Below are 17,200 nucleotides of genomic sequence, written 5' to 3' on the forward strand. Positions count from 1 at the left end.
TCCTAGGATCATTGGGACACTCAAACCCCTCCACCACGATAAGGTGGCAGCCCAAGGAGAGGTTAATCAAATTTAATCAGTTTAATCATTTAATCAATTAATCAGCATTCAATGCATTGAGATGCTCTATGTTGTGATATATAGATTTTGAGATGCTCAATATAGTAGCATCTCATTATAATAGCTAATGATATAATGGTATCTCATTATATCATCTCATTATAGAAGAATGTTAAATGTTGTAATAGCATCTTTTAGTAAAATATATAGTAAAAGATATCTTATAATATATATTATATAAGATATCTTATATAAGATATAAGATATCTTATATAAAAGATATAAGATCTTATATATATTTTATAAGAGATATAGTAAAAGATATGAAATTTTAAATAAGATATAATATAGCTTATATAAGATATCTTATATAAAAGATATGATATCATACATCTTATACAAGAAATCTTATATCTTATATAAGATATCTTATATAACATATCTTATATTAGATATAAGACTCCCCAGATGTTTCCAGCAGACCCTCACAACAAGTTTGGGTATGCCAGGTCTGACCGGCATCCTCCACCACCACCGGAGCCAACTTACCACCAAGTCACTACCTGGTGGTAAGTTGGCTCCAGTGGTGGTGGAGGATGCCGGTCAGACCTGGTCCTGGTCAGTGGACAGCTCCACACCTCTCTTCACCCGAGTGTCCAAGACCAGCTCTGGCTCCTTCCCCACCAGAGAAGTGACATTCCACGTCCCAAGAGCCAGTTTCTGCAACCGTTTTTTGTTTGTTTTTAAAGCATTGTATATCTAATTAAATGCTTGTGACCTCTATTTTGTCCAATCTTATAAAAGTTGATTTTTAAAATCCATTTATTTTCCATACCTGTGTTAAAACATGATAAGATCCCTGTGAGTGGGGAAATTTAAAGTAACCAATTAAATGTTCTTTTGGACTGTGAGGGGACGCCGGAGCACCCGGAGAAAATCCTCACGTCAGTGGAGATCATGCAAACTCCACGTAGAAAACCCAGGAACTTCCTGCAAGTCTAGTTAGAGTGTCGTATTTTGGCTTTTTAAAAGAATCGAGCGTGTTTTAAATGGAGCAGACAGCATGTGATGTATTGGGAAAATGTTCTCGTTTTGTATTCTCTTACCTGCACTGGTACATTTTTATGATTATGCTCATGGTTTTTTTTTTTTTTTTTTTAGATTTTTCTTTGTGTACTCAGTGACATTTTGTTGCTAAATTTACTGTAGTGTCTTTACGTGATGACAATATAGCAAGTCAACATTTAAGTCTCAGTTTTTTGCTCAAGTTGAAGTTCCGCAATTGGTGGAACTTTTATAGGCTTTTGTAAATCGAGGGGAGTTGTTTTCTCTACTTTTGTGGGAGAAGGTAAAGGTGGCAGGAAGTAAGGTTTATTTCCTGGCACAGAGGCCTGTGACAATTTTATATGCGTCAGATCTGAACAATGATCGAAAACCTTGGATTGTGTTTTGGCAGTCTCTGAGCGAGATGACTTTGCCTTTGACATTTTCTTTTTTATGAATGGCATATCCAGTCCCTCCTCTTCAGCCTTCTGCAATTCAGACTCTATGTACTGCTTAACTGGGGCTGGCATAACGTCCATAAGAATCCTCTGCTGTTCTTCGATCTCTCCTTTTCTCTTCTCCATCTGTAACGCACGCTTATTTGCAGCCATTTCGGAGTTGAAATTGGAATATCTGAGAAGGTCTTGTCGTCTTTGTTGCTTCTTTTCTTCTATTTCAACTGCATACAACCTGTCTGCCTCCATCAAATCACCCAACCTCTTTTTGCTCTTCTCCTTCTCCACCTGCTTTGCCTCCACTTTCTCTCTTAATTTCTCAGCATTTGCTTCCAGAATAGATTTTTGCATTGCAGCCCGTTTCTCATTTTTTTCCTCCTCTTGCTGTTTTTCTTTGATCCTCCGTAGTCCAATAACTTTGGTCATTTCCTTCTCTGTTGAAGCAAATCTGGAGGCTTCCTCATTTCCTATCTTCATCAGATGGTCGTACGCAGTTTGTATCTTCATCTGGTACCTCTTTAATTTCTCAGCCTTTTCAGCTTTTATTTTGCTGAACAAAGTTTCCTCTTCTTTGAAATGCTGCTCCTTGCTAGCTCTAGCCAGCTGCTCAGTTTTAGAGAGTTTGGGCTGTCTAGCATTTTCGTGGATCAATTTCCTTTTCTCTTCCTGCCTTTTCTCCATTTCCTTCTTATCCTTTTGCTTTGTATATGCATCTTCGAGCATAACTCTCCTTTTATCTTCTTTTTCAAGTTCCAGTCGCTCTGCCTTAAGTTGCTTCTTTTTGCGTACCACCTCCTTAAAAAGTTCGGCATCAGCCCGTAGGTTCTTCTTCCGATCACAATCTTCATTCAAAAGGCGTTCTTCAATAACGTGGTACCAAGGCTTCATCTCTCCATTGTCTTTTGCAAGTTTTTGTGCAGCTATGTTCTTCTCTCTCTGATTTGCAGCCAAACACTTGTTTTGTTTGTTCATCCTTTGATCATTGAGTATTCTGTTTAAATTCTCCACGTCTTTGTCTCGTAGCAGAAGCGTGTAACTGCTCTGTTCGAGAAAGGCATTTCTTTCCTTTTCTTTTATCTGCCTTTCTTCAGCAGCAATCTGCTCAAGTTGCTGCTCCTTTTCTTGTGTCTGTGCTTCTTTCTTTTCTCTTTGTGCAGCACGTGTTTCCTGTAAAGTTTTAAGATTTGGTCGCAAGCGATTTAAACCTCTTCTGGTATTTTCTGCTACCATATTATGTGCTTGTGAGATTTTCATGACTGTTTGCCAGCAAAATGATGGCAGGATTCCAATAGCTCTTTCCATTTTTCTTCTCAGTAAGGGTGAAACTATTTCACAATGACTTAAATCTTAAGGTTCTTGACACAAAAAGCAGGTCTAAGTTAAATCCAGAAATGTCTAATATAATCAATCCAAGAAACTCAGCTCACAGACTGGTCCCAGTACAGTGTATGCAGATCACCACGATCCAAAGTAGAATGAAGTGCAGTGAAATGTTGTTTATTCAAGTAGCTCAGAACTGAGATGTCACAGAAGAAGACTTTGTGACATGACTATGACATATGACATCATCGGAGTATCATCTCTTCAGTGACATCATGATTACAAACTTCCATTCTGCAAGAACAATTTTCAAAATGTAACCCCAGGTTCTCATCACCCATTACTTAAATAGCTGACATTTTAAAAGCACCATACTGATAAAGCAATGTACATTTTAAGAAGAGTTATGTTGACAAAAAATATATTTATAAAAAACTAGAAATAAAGGCAAAAGCCTCTGAATGCATTAGAGAAAGAAAGAAAGAGAGAGAGAAAGGGAATGAGAGAGATAGGCAAAAAGAGCGAGAGGGAGAGAGAGAAAATGTGAAAAAAAAAATTCTAGGCTTGTTTTCACTGCGTAACTTAACATTTTACTCAATTAGTTTGGACATTTGACTGCTATCTGGAGTATTTTTTTTTTAATGACAGTTTCTATATTAAATTTTCATTCCATTAAAGCTCTTCTACGTTCCATTTTGCTCCCCAAGCAAAAATTTTTCATTTTTGTTTTCACTTTATTTACTCAGTGACTTTACAAGAAGACAGGGATGTGTATGTGATTTCCCATCCACCCCTGAATGACCACAAGTGTGCATGTTGGAAGCCTTGGCCTAGAGCGCATGTGCCAAACTCAAGGCCCGCTGGCCAAATCTGCCCCACCATAATTTTTTGTGATCCCCTAGAATTTAAAGGGACATTTTGCGGAATGTAACTCGTCTTACTTCCACTCTTGGGAATGCAGCCAATCAGTATCAAAAAAAAAAAAAAAAAGATTCGCTGCTTTGTAAACTTCAGCCAATAATGTACAAAATAGGATTGCACTTAGATATCTCAGCTTCCCAAGCTGCATTTTTTATATATTTTAGATATGCTGTACAAAAAAACAAAATCTGTGAATAATTTGGAGTTTTGTTTCACTGAAAAATCCATAAATACTGAACCATAAATTCCATCAAAAAGAAAAATAAACTGTCTAGTTTATAGGTATAAAATCACAACTCATGATTACAAAAATAGGAGTTAAAGTCTATTTGACAGCTATCATCAGCTGTTAAAGATACAGAATCACCCTGCCATACATATGACTTATAAGAATGGATTATCTGTTGGGGGAAACATAAATAATAAGATATAATTCAACCACTTAAAAGACACAAAATTGGCTGAGAGGACTTAGCATGTATGTGCATGTATAGGTAGTTATTTTAGAGTCATATAGTTATTTTAGCGTATTAAAAATATGGGATACAGTAAATTGAATTTCTGCATTACGCCGCCAGTTGATGGCGGTAATACACTAAATCTGTAAACTGCCAGTAAACATAGAAGTAGAAGATTATCCGTCGTTGGTGCTTTACTTTCGTAATATCTCCAGTAGATGGCGACAATGGAAAATGAGAACGCATAACCTTAGTTTTGAGTTTTAGAGTTTTGTCAAACGTCATATAATTTAGTCAAAAGTGAAACTTTTAAATGTTAAAATGTGTGACGTTTCCCTGTATTTTTTGTAGTATGTGACAATGGGAGGTTTTTTTTGTTTTTTTTTTTTACAGTAGGTTATGCAGGGTCAACAACATGTCACTACATTATCTAAACAGTTTTCGACGAAACTGAAAAAAACCTCCCATTAATTCATCTTCAGAAAGTTTTTCGCAACACCGTTATGAAAAACCAGCAGCAAACAGCTCTGAGGAAGTGTAGTTTAGTTGCTGTAAGCGTCTGGTCCGGGGTCTGTTAGCAAAACACCTCTTTGAGGAAACAGGTCTCATAATGACTGTCTTTAAACTGATCCCCGATCAGCTAGTTGAATAGACGTTCAGGAAGCCAGGAAGTGTGTAATGTCAGCGATAGTAGTCATTACGTACCCACGGACAGTGTTTAGTTTGGACATTAAGACGTGAATATTTCTCCTAACAGGTTTACACATTTGAGTTTTAGCGATGGATAAGCTTCGACGTGTGTTGAGCGGCCGGGAGGATAATGAAGAACTCGGGCTAACTGCACAGGTCAGCTGCTAATGCTAACTCCGTTCAGAAAGTATAGTTTCCTGTCTCAGACAGCACATTTAAATTTGAGTTATCAACAATGCATTTCTTATAATGTAGCTTTCTTATTGTTCGCGGTTTATGAATTTAACAGCTAATGCTTACTTTTTAGTCGTTAGTTATACGTATTTCCCACAATATTTGTAAGTCATGTTGCTTTTAAATTAGCTTCCATGTTCTTGTTAGCTCAAAATGCTAACTGTTTTGTCTACACTTTTGCATGCTTTCACATTTAAGAGGATACAAGGTAAGTTGCTGCTTAGTTTTCACTTTGATTCCAGCTAAAGTTTTATTTTACAACCTGTACGTTTATTTGCTAACGTACTTTTGCTCTGACTTTTCTTGAAAAACAGCGCCGCTGTGTGCTCTGTAGCTGTAAAAATGCTTGGCTCCAGCCAACATGACTGAATATCCGTGCAAGGCCTGCGGGTCATTACTCTTGTCGTGTGACTTCCTCCCATTGTTCTCACCAGGTTCTAGATGGCAGCTCCCTCAGCTTCAGCACCAGGGTGAAATGGTTTGTCATATGCTTTGCTGGAGGCATCCTGTTCTCCATACTCGTGAGTGTCTCTGCAGCTCTGAGAGGAAACCGAGAATGCACACCATCTTCAAGTTCCTGTTCTTTTTTCTTTTCTTTTTTTTTTCACTTTAAACTAAAATCAGCTAAAATGGCAATTGCTTACTAATTGGAGATTCACACCTGAACTAATACTTAAAATACCTTGACATAATCAGTTGGTGCATACGGTTCATAATAGAGGAAGTCTGGTATCACGCACTTAATTGTGATAATTCACACTGACTCAAAAAGCAGATGTTTGTGTTGAAACTGCAAGCTTCTATGGATTTTATGACAGACGAATGCAAGTTAGTGCATAGTTTCTCACATACTTTTACACTTTATTTTATGTTCAGTCCTCTTTACTCTGATACCACTAAATCCAAATCTAAACTAGCAGATGGCTTGGTAATATAGTTATTAAATAGAGCTAACCCAAAAACCATGTTTTCCACAAGCCATATTCGTAGCAAATTCAAAGGTGCTCTGGTTAGATAGACCAACTGTTTACTTTTTGACCTAAATGCTGTATGTGACAGAAAACTAACGTTGCACTTCACTGGCTCATCTTTCAGCCTTAAACACACAGCCAGTTATGTTAAAATGGCCCAATCAAAGCCCAGACCCAAACCTAGTTGACATTTTGACTTGAAACTTTATATTCATGTGGGTTGTCTATCTTGTCTGACTGTGCTAACGATTATGCTGCGAAGATCGGGCCAAATGTCTTCCTCTACATGCTCAACACAAGAAACACCCCAAAAGATTTGCAGCTGTAATTGCAATAAAATATGACTCTATAAAATATCCATTTATAAGAACTGACAAATGTTTGTCACACACTAAAGGAAAAAGTCAAAAGTCATGAATGGTTTTGCTAGACACTATACTAGCTTAGTATATTTTTAATTTATAAAAATCTAAACTTACTGCACAAACCTTGAAGGAAATGGAACATTAAGTTTGTGCTTAGTTGCTCTGTTTTCCTAGTTTTCATTATGGGTAGTTGTCCATTACATGTAGATATGTACACAAATATAAACAGCTATGCTGCTGTGAATTCATAAAATGCACCAAACATTTTTTTAGCTTAGTTACATTCTTACAAAGTTGTCCAAAATTTATAGTCTAATAATGAATTGTTGACTCAGCAGTATGACTGTGTTCTTTTGTCTTAGACCTCTAATGAATGTGTCAGGATATTATTCTCTGCAGCTCACAGATATTTTTCTATTGTTTTCTTTTTCCCAGGGCTCAGCACTGCTCTTCCTTCCTGGTCCCGGCATCAAGCTTTTTGCTGTCTTCTACACACTTGGAAATATTGCAGCTTTGTCCAGGTAAGGCGCTGTAGAGAACGGAGCATATCAATTTAACAGCATGACTTGTTTCACTTGATGGCAAGTTTAGCCAATTTTCATTTATGGTAGGGATGAAAAAAACACACTTGAAAGTAAGTTTTTTTTCATCCCATCAAACTTTGAGTTTAAAGTGCACCTGTGGTGAGATTTACAGTGAAATCACTGCTTTAAATTCTCTTTTTAATAAAATATGTTTATAAAAGTCCTCTTTCGTGTGTAGAAAAACAGATCAATAAAAACATTTCCTCTCATCTGAGCAAACCCCATTTATGGGTGAATGCCTGAGTCCTTTTTACAGTCAGCCGTAGATTTCGGAGACGACAGATTTCCTTCCCATCAGTAAGCAGGAGCAGCATGTGCGTGGACATCGTGTCTCTGTCACACTGAACAGTTGGAGTAACAAGGGAAAGACGGCAGCAGACCCTCTCTTCTGATCAGTCTACACAGTCTACGTCAACATGCTCTTAATGTCTCATCTAACAGATGTGACACCCAAGTGATTCCTGCTACCCACTCAGCTGTGCCTCACCAGTTGGGAAAGCCTTCGTCTCTTTAACTACGCTGACGTAAAACATCCATCATGTGCAAGGCGGCTCTAACTGCGTCATCGTGCGGATGGACAGGAAGCGCCGAACCCATAATTACTGCAGCATGTTGAGTTAAATTGAACCCTTTGGACAAACCATTTAATCTTAGTCATACTGATGGTGTGTGTGTGTGTGTGTGTGTGCTTATTTTAGCGTATTTCTCGTCTTGTGACTTATCGAAGAAATTTCTCAGTTCTTGGAAAGAGAAATTTGAGTTACTATCTTTGTGCTTAATTAGCACGAGGCATTTTTACACGTGGACCACTTTCATATTCTTCCGGTCAAGAATCGAGTCCAATTGAGAAAATGCTTTTCCCAACAACAAGCTCCTGCAGGCATGGACATAAAGTTAATCATTCTTTTGGATATCACAAAAAAATACTTTTTCAACCATTTAATGGATTTTTGTAACCCAGTTAACTTTTTGGAAACTTGGCTTAAGAGCTATATTAAACAATAAGAGTGTTCTGGATAATGCTGATCAATGCTAGACTGCAAAATAGGTGGTTTTTATTGTTTATATATGGGTCCCTTTAAAATACAAATTAAAAACTTCACTTATGAATTTAAAATTATGTAATGTTTAGACAGGAATTCACCTTAAGTTACACATCTTAATATGTCTAAAAAAGTCTCCATTACCGATTATATGCCTTATAAAGTCTTCAGTAAGCATCTCACTTGCTGTGAGTTTGGCTGGTTTTCTCTGTTTTGATATGCCTTGTTGATCATTTGATGATAACTTGTTTGCTTGAGGCTCCAGTAAATCTTGCGTGGACAAATAATTATTTAAGGCAAACTTAGGGGCGACCATTTTTAGTATCATTCACCGTCTTTTGCGAAGTTTTTTTTGTGTCGTGATAGGAATTATAATTTTTTGTAGCAAATGGTATACTCCAATTTATGAAGTTTGAAAACCCCCAAAACTGACAGTATTTTCAGGATTGTTCATTTTGATCTCACTGGGTCCATGAGGGTGCCAGTGAATATTTGTAATATGTAATGAAATGTAGTTGCCAAGTGCTTTTAATAATTGAATTTTTTTTTTATTTAAGACTGGTGTCTTGAAGAATATTGTGATAATGATTTATTTGCAAAATACAGTATATTGTGCAGCCCTAAGACACATGCAGTCACAGACACATACTTTGTCTAAAAGAGACTGTAAAGAAGTTGTAAATACTTTTTTGTCACTTTTATCATTATTGCAATAAATACAACGAAATACGATAAAAGTTTTAATCGGTATCACCCTATGCTAGCGTTATATGATCTTCCTGTTTTACGCTCAGCTTTTCCCTACATTGGCGTCGTGTGAGAGAACTATTCTCTGCTTCACACAGTCAAAAAGCTGCAGCGACCAATACAGTCTTTATACTGCCTTTTTACACCCAACATCAGTGTTTAAGATGAAACAAAGATAAAAAATCATCTTAAACTCAAATTGTTCTGTAACAATCTTGAGTTTTCCAGTGGTTTTCTAGCCATGATGAAACCGGCCATAAATTACAATGCCTCACGTAGAGATCCAACAGTCTGTCACTTTTGGCTGATCATGTCAGTCATATAGAGTGAGGATGTTTTATTTTTTGGATCTGAAAGTTACCATGTGTTACCAACACATGGTAACTGTGTTGGGCTGGAGGGAGAAAATGTGTGCTGCCTTATTTTGTCAAATTAAAAAGTAAACTGTACACAATGAACCTTTTAATTATTGTGCTTCATATTAACAGCAGACATGTTGTCTCTTTTTTTGTATTTTTAAAGCACTTGTTTCTTGATGGGACCATTAAAACAACTGAAGAGGATGTTTGAACCAACAAGACTGATAGCAACCATTGTTATGCTGGTAAATATCCACTTTTGCTCCTCGGTTTTATCCAATAAAGTGGATATGTTTCAGTATATTGACACTATCTTGCAATAATATCCATTTTGTGTTTAGTAGGTCAAAGTTTATTCATGGTTCTCTGGTTATTATCTTATGTCCTTTTTGGAACTGTTAACAATTTGCTGTAGCAAATAACATCTGTTTTATAATGCGGCTACTTTCTCTCAGTAGATTTTGTGTGTTGAAGTTTACTTTTCCTGTAAATGTAAAACAAAGTGATGATTGTTTGTATTCTCCTCCCATCAGCTCTGCTTTGTCTTAACACTTTGTGCAGTGTTTTGGGTGAGATTTCAGCAGATTTAGATTTTTAAAAAAACTTACAGATCCCTTTTATTGTCTCATTGAAACTGTTATTTTAACACATTTATGTTTTACAGTGGCATAAAAAGGGACTGGCAATCATCTTCTGTATTCTGCAGTTTTTGGCAATGACCTGGTAAGGCTGACCTTCAGTTTGGTCTCAGCTGTTTCTTACCAGAACAAACTTTGGTCTGTCTGAATTTACTTGAACTAAATGTCCAAAACTTCAGTCTAAGCCAAGCAATTTTCCATCCATCCATCCATATAGTTTATCATTTCTACCACTTCTATCTCCAAAGACAGTATAAAAATTAATTTGTGAGCCATAGGGTCGGTATTAATCGGTTTATCTTAAAATAAAAAAACACAATGGGCTCCAGAAACTTGATTCTGAGAAAGTATGGATGCTTTAAAATATGTAAGATCTTTGCCATAAGGACAAAAAAGTGATTTCCTTGTACATATTTTAGATTTTTGACAAACTGAAGTTTTAATTTTAGAGAAATCTATCTAGAATGAGTACAAAATGCATGCTCCTCTTTGCAGAGTTGTTTTAATGTAGCCATATTGGAGGGGTTTGAATATGAACATCCTGTTTAAGGTTATGACACATCATCCTAATCAATAAAAGTTCATTTGAGTCTTTAAAACCATTTATTTACTTATTTTGAACTATTCAGATATAAGCTGTAACATTCAGACAGGATGTTTCACCATTTGTTATGATATTGGAGCCTACTTCATGTTGTCAAATTGGTTCTAAATAAGTAATTTGATTACTTTTTCAAATAAATCCTGGCTGGTTTGGATAGTGTCTTTAGCTGTAATAAATTGGAGAACTTCTCGTATTCACTCAGGTTATTGTTCACTGCCAACACTGACAATGATTCAACATAGTTGAACTTTTTGGGTTTGTTTGCAAAAAGCTGTGGTGCATGGTCGTGGCAGCATCATGCTATGTTGTGACAGAAGTTGATTAGAAATGATGAAAAGACGCAAAAACAGAAGAAACACCTTCCTACAACAATGCAGATGTATATTTACTACAGCTACATATTGATGTCGTTTGTGCTAAATAAATGTCTGATTTAGGAACATGTTAAATGTTAGAATTAAGAAGATTTTCCACCAGTAGTTTAACAATCAGTGTGACTCCAGTAGCTCACAGCTGCAAATGCTCAAGAAGGTGATGGGTCTCTGCTTCAGCCCCACCTGTCTCTCCTACCTTCGTCTCCTGTCAGCCTGTGTCCTCAGAGGCGTTGCCATGGCACCCACAAGTCACACATATCGCGCTTGGCGCACTCCCACACAGCCACTCAGACATTTGTGTGAGCGTTGTTTTGTAAGAAGTCACCACTGACCCTCAGAAAGGTGGGCAAAGTCCATTTGTCAGGCTGAGAACTGAACTTAATTCATGACTGAGTCAGAAGCTTCACAGCAAAAGGAGCTGCTAAAGAAAGAATCTTGCTTTGTTTTTCTTTCATGACGGGTTAAATATTTGCTTAACAAGACGGGTTAAGAAGTCGTCCAGTCTTTGGTTGATTATTTTGTCATTTGCTCACATATTTAGAGGTTTAATAAATTTAAAAAAACGCTTCTTAAGATTAAAATAAGAGCTCAAATGATGTTTGCAGTGGAAGTCTGTCAAACACTTAATGCAATGATTACAGTAAATCCATATGAAATGTATCACTTTCCCTCCCATTTACAATGTTTTACTTTGTATTGGTGTCACTTAAAATCCAAACCAATTGCATTGAAGTTTATGGCTGTAAAGTGTCATAATGTGACAAAATTAACGGGATTTGAATACTTTTGCAATGCTTTATGATTAAATAAAGATTTCTTCTATTAATAGTTTGCCATGAACTACATTTCAAGGACACAACTTTTTTATTGAGGCTAAACAACTTGCAAAAGTTACATTTTAGTTTTATATCCTTGTTTTAGAAATCCCAAGACGACTCCAGAATGTCAGGGGGAAAAAAACTATTCCTAGTTTATTAGATACATTCTGTAAAAATTGATTTTCTACTTAATATAATCAAAATAAATTTTCAGTATAAAGTTGTATAAAGTGCTTTAGTAGCTATAATCAGTAATTATGTCCTGTTTTTGTGTTTCCAGGTATAGCATCTCTTACATTCCTTTCGCCAGGTAAGTCCGATGCTCCCTCTGCATGTGACCTTTCATAATGTCCATATTAATATTTTCCTTCCTGAATGCTGTTCAGATGTTGAAAATAAGCCTCCCACTCGCGTCATTTGATTGAAATCTTGTCAGAAACAGCACGGATATTCTCTAATGACTGCACACACAACAAACGGGAGGAATTTGCTTAAAGAGTCGTCTTTGAAAACATGTTTTTATTTACCACTGTTTGCTTCCACCATATGGGTCTAATCCAGCCCACTATGACCAGTGTGACCAGTCTGTGTCAAACAAATGGCAGCTGTTTGTTTCTTTGTCTTTCTAGGCATTAGCCCTGCAATGTTAATATGTTCCTAATATCAAAATAAATAGAGTTTTAGTGGCGCAAAGCTCTTTCAGACAGATTTGACAAATATTTTTTCTTCAGTTCAGCTTTTATGCGTGTAATGAGCTTATGGTAAGCTCTCGAGGGTTAACGCTCGATGCAAATTTTTGATTAGACGTAGTCTGGACTTAAGTCCTTGTTTTTGTTTTTCTTTTGGAAAACTGAAATGATTCAAAGTGTAAAGATGCGTTTTATTTCTTCCTGTTTAAAACTGATCAAATGTTGTTCACTCTGAGTGCGCCGGTTGAGCCGAGCAGAAGGTGTGATGTCGTTTTGTCAGTCCAGCTGTAAGTGGGGTTACATCTCATTTGGTGAGCAGTCTGGATCCCCCTCCTCCCCCTTTAGGTGCCTTGTGTGTTTGGGTGACCCCTATAATCTCTCCTGACAGCTGAGAGACATCATGTAACCACCCTGAGATCCCCCTCCCCCAACACAAACGCAACAAAACAAAACCAAGACAAAGGAGCTGCAGCAGCCTCCTGAAAAGCAGATTCCTTTGAAGAAATACACATTTATTTGTTAGTTATCTAAATCCTTGTGATCAGTTTTTGTTATTTGTCAACCTTTTTTTTTTTCCCTCCTCGCTAAGCTGCTTACAGTAATCCATTTTTCCATTTAATTTTGATTTGATCACTTGGCTTTCTGTCGTCCTCACTGTTGTTGTAGAGCAGCAGAGTGCACTGATCTCCTTTGAGTGCCTATTAAACGTTTACATCCCCGTCTCTAACCCATACCTGTCGAGACTCGGCACCACATGGCCAATAGGCTTGATCCCTTAATGTGTTTTACCTTGTTACCTTGAGTAACCTCTAAGGTTTATATATGGAGGCACTAAAACCCGCTGCATGTGCACTTCCTATAGTCCTGTTAGGCTGCTGCTGCTGCTGTTGCTCCGATGCAACTTGTAGAGGACGGAATTAGATTTGGTAATTTTTCAAGAGTGGAAAGCAAAAAAAAACTGAGCAAATTGAAATGGATTTTCAGATTTTATTCATTATTCTAGTGTCTGAAAAACAGAAAATCTGAGCTTGTGTGGCAGGAGTCCTCAACCTCAGTCGTCCTCTGATCCAACAGACCTGAATCTAAAGACTGAATTACCTCCTTGACATGTTAGGAAGTTTTCCAAAAGGTCATTAACCTTTCATTTGATTAAGGTGTGTTGGAGCAGGGAAGCATCTGAATGTTTCAGGACAGTGGCATTCAAAAACTGGAGTTGCAAAATCCTCCAAAGCAATCAAATTAAATGACAAACATAATTGAAAAATAGTTTTATAATGTACTGTAAATGTTGGACTCATGTATTCTGTTTGATTAGGTCTGGTTTAGATAGCAAACCCTAAACCCAAACTTTAAAATTTGACTTTGTAAATGTGAAGTTAAGCTCTGACAACCCAGGAATTAAAACATGTTTTCTGTGAGGTTTTCAGTTATTTTAGTTTTATCAGGGATTATAATCTGTTCAATATTATTAGACACACCTGATTCACGCAGGGAGCAGAATCTAAATGAAAAGCTGTAGAGTGTAATGATTTAAGTAATTTTATCGCAATAACTTATGAAAAAGTAAAATAATAATAATAATTAAAAGTAGATAAGTACATTTTTAAGTTCACAAAGTAAATGTGTCAAAGATCACAAACAGAGGTTTAAATCATCTAAATCAAAGCAAAACCCAAGCCGCAAAAGAATGTTTTCTAAATATATGCTACATAAAATGTTTAATTATGAAAACCAACAAAAGTAAACTCAAACTTATTTCTATTTCCAGATTTTAGAATAAAATAAACTCTATTACAAAAAAATATGTAGAATGAGGCGAGGGTTTTCGAAATAACGAAAGATAGGTTACATAGTTTGATGCTAGCTCCTTTCAAAAGCTTGTTTTAGATATTTAATGTGGAGTTTCATAAATATTTAAAATGTCCAGTTGACAGTGTTCTTTACAAAATTAGAGTTTACCAATCTTTGCATTATTATTTCCTTAAATTATTTGAAAAAAGTCTCAAAACAACATTATTATTGTTTATAGCAGTAATTACGGGGACAATTTATTAGTATAAGTGGGGGGTTTTTTGTGAATGGAGCTAAATTAAATGACAAAACAACATTGACAAATCAGAATCATTTCATTGTGATTTGTGGCTTCAAATGTGATGTCAAACGTTACTGAACATCTCAACATTTAAGTGATTGAAATTGACCGTTAAGCCGAGATGTGTCTATTTATAGAGATCTAAAATTAGCTTCAGTTGCTTAAAAAAAGTGAAACCATGATGGCTGAGCGCTGCTGTAGGGAGTCGTGGGTTAAGAACGGTTCCACGTTGAAACAATCCATCCACTGGTTTCCTGTCGGCCCCTGAACCCCCCAGGTGGCGCCTCCGTTTCACCTTGACGGCGTTTTACAGCTTGGTCAGGTGAAGTCTGCATAGCAACACGCTGATGGCAAAAGCAAAGAGGCAGGAGATGGATTTGGCAACAATGCGTGGTTGCCATGGTGAGGCTCCCACGTTGCATCGCCATTCAGCATGGCGCACCTGGAGCTGGGGAGAACCCCACGACTGAGAGCGTGGAGTTCCTCCCCGTCAAAACGTGCTCACTTATTCATGACGAGCCGCACCCCAAACGCTGGTGGAAAAGGTTGTTAGTCTCATGGAGATGAACTCAGTTGATTTGTTTATTCAGGTTATTATTTCAGAAATAATGCTTTAAACTATTCCTGCTGTTTCTGTGTGACTGTTTTTGTTCTTTTTTTTTTTGTAGAGATGCAGTGATGAAGTGCTTCACTACCTGCCTGAATTAAAGCTCTGGATGCTGCAGTTTCCATGAAAACTGGTCCCAACACACAAAGCAGTTGTGAAATATGTTTATACACTATTCCTTTTCACTTTTCACCTCTCTCTGCCTCAACCTGTGAATTCTTGCCTTGAACGGTTAGCTAGAGGTTTTGCAATTTAGCCTTAATGAAAGTGCAAATCATCTATTTTCTGTAATCATGCCTAATGCCTAATATATTTAAGAAAAGGGGATTCTATGAGATTCTTATGCATTCTGAAGATTTTATGGAAGTCATGTGCAGGAAAATTATTATTCTTATGCACAACAAACTGTAACAACGGTTCCTTAACACCATGATGAAATTATAATATCTGTATTTATACCAAATCCACATTTTTTATTATTCTTTTTTTGTAAGCTTTCTGTTTTTGTTTTTCTGGATTTTTAAAGTGGTGTTAATGCCTCTTAGAAAAAGTTAGAAGCATTTTCTTGGATGTTTTGTTTTATTGCTGACGGTTTTTTTTCTTTTTTTTGAGTCAATGCTTTACTGATTATGCACTGGGATGTATAGTTCCTACATCTCTATTAAAGATTTCCTTTTTTTCTCTTCTCCTAATGAGATTTGTAAACGCTGCTGCCTTTGTGTCCTGTCTACAGGTCTTAAGTGTGTGCATCCCAACACCCTGCGCCCCCCCAAACCCAATAAATGCCATTAAAGAAACACTTCTTCTCCGCTTTCAGATGTGATTTCCTGCCATATGCAGCGACGACCCAGTTAATTACGCTTCTCTGAGCATTGTGATTTTGACATGACCTAATAACCCAGCTCCCTCTGTTGCGTTGGCATGCAGCCTTTGAGGATGTGGTTGCCGTGACAACCTCCTCTGGAGGATGCAGTGCCTCTGCCTACCCCCATTTTTTTCTTCTTCTTTTTTTTTTTTTTAGAGCAGATGTTCACATTCTGCCGATGCGGGTTTTTGTTAAACGGGAATCCATTGGACCAACAGTTTCTACAGCTCAGCGCGACGAAGACGCCGCCTTCTCCAGATTTATCCGATTCTTCACTTCATTCCTTTTTCTCGTCCTGCAATCTCCACTCGGCCGCCGGAGGTTTGCGTGCAGACAATCTCCTCTCATTTGAGCAACTAATTTGGCAGGGATCCACCAAAATCCGTCATTGTGATCTCAGGGATGAAATGATTATTCTATGTTGCGTGTTTTTTGCGATGGTTTTCATCTGCCTGCTATTTTTGGATCGTTATAAAGTTTGAGGTTGAAGGGGGGGAGGCGTTCTGACCTCCGCAATCTGCTCCAGTCCCAGCTGCTTCCTCCAGTTTTTAATCTGCGGTTATGTCAGAGATGAGGGAGCCCACACGCCTGGGCTTCCCCTTTAGATTAGTGCTCCAAATCGTCTTGCAAAGATTAATAAATAACTTGACCAGTGGTGTGTGTGTGTGTGTGTGTTTCTGTTTTTTTTTTTGTTTTGTTGGTTTCCCCTTATGTTGATCTCCGTAGCATCAAAGGAGACCTCAGAGCAACAGTTACACTTTTCCATCAAAATTTCAATCTCCAATGTAGTGAACAAGGGTCACACATTCTGGAAAATATTTCTCATTGTCCTTCCCTTTTGCCCCAGGTTGCATGTTTAAAACCTGATCGCTATAAAAAAAAAAAGTCTGAAAGTTGACTGGAAATGTCGAAGTCTTCATAACTGTGTTAGAACCTTAAATCCTTTTAATCGCACAAGTTACAGGTCAAAGTTGCAAGTTTATTATTAGAAAGTGTCACTCATTTTCATTTCCATGCTTTTATAAACAAACTTTAAAGGTTCAAACGTTTTTTTTTTCTCACCTATCATTAAAACAGTGTAATCATTTCTTCATATAAAATACAATTATATGCATGGACCAATTTGTAGCAAATAGTAAGTTCAGCTTTGAGTGCAGTAACATCATCTCAACCTGAAACCTCATCCTTGTCTTTATGTTTCTCATTGATCTTTGACTATTCCTCTTCAAACCGCCTCTAGATCCTGCCTGGCCTTTTCTCGC

The 17,200-nt window shown here is 37.1% G+C and overlaps 1 protein-coding gene across 1 annotated transcript; it reads left to right on the top strand.

The window, feature by feature from the left end:
• The first annotated feature begins 4,802 nt into the window (after positions 1-4,802).
• Positions 4,803-16,592, top strand: sft2d1 (SFT2 domain containing 1). Its single transcript, XM_008429937.2, has 8 exons — positions 4,803-5,104; positions 5,617-5,703; positions 6,954-7,039; positions 9,415-9,496; positions 9,785-9,820; positions 9,916-9,974; positions 11,966-11,995; positions 15,135-16,592. The coding sequence occupies exons 1-8, from the start codon at positions 5,039-5,041 to the stop codon at positions 15,172-15,174; spliced, it is 486 nt and encodes a 161-aa protein (XP_008428159.1). The 5' UTR covers positions 4,803-5,038; the 3' UTR covers positions 15,175-16,592.
• The last annotated feature ends 608 nt before the right edge of the window (positions 16,593-17,200 follow it).

Source organism: Poecilia reticulata, linkage group LG15 (genome assembly GCF_000633615.1).
Source record: "Poecilia reticulata strain Guanapo linkage group LG15, Guppy_female_1.0+MT, whole genome shotgun sequence".
Lineage (NCBI taxonomy): Eukaryota > Metazoa > Chordata > Actinopteri > Cyprinodontiformes > Poeciliidae > Poecilia > Poecilia reticulata.

Bases quoted from the DNA above. Each gene is read 5' to 3' on its own strand.
- sft2d1 (XM_008429937.2), top strand. From the start codon at position 5,039: ATGGATAAGCTTCGACGTGTGTTGAGCGGCCGGGAGGATAATGAAGAA. The intron at 9,497-9,784 runs GTAAATATCCAC...TCCTCCCATCAG, and splicing joins TAGCAACCATTGTTATGCTG to CTCTGCTTTGTCTTAACACT. The intron at 9,821-9,915 runs GTGAGATTTCAG...TATGTTTTACAG, and splicing joins CACTTTGTGCAGTGTTTTGG to TGGCATAAAAAGGGACTGGC.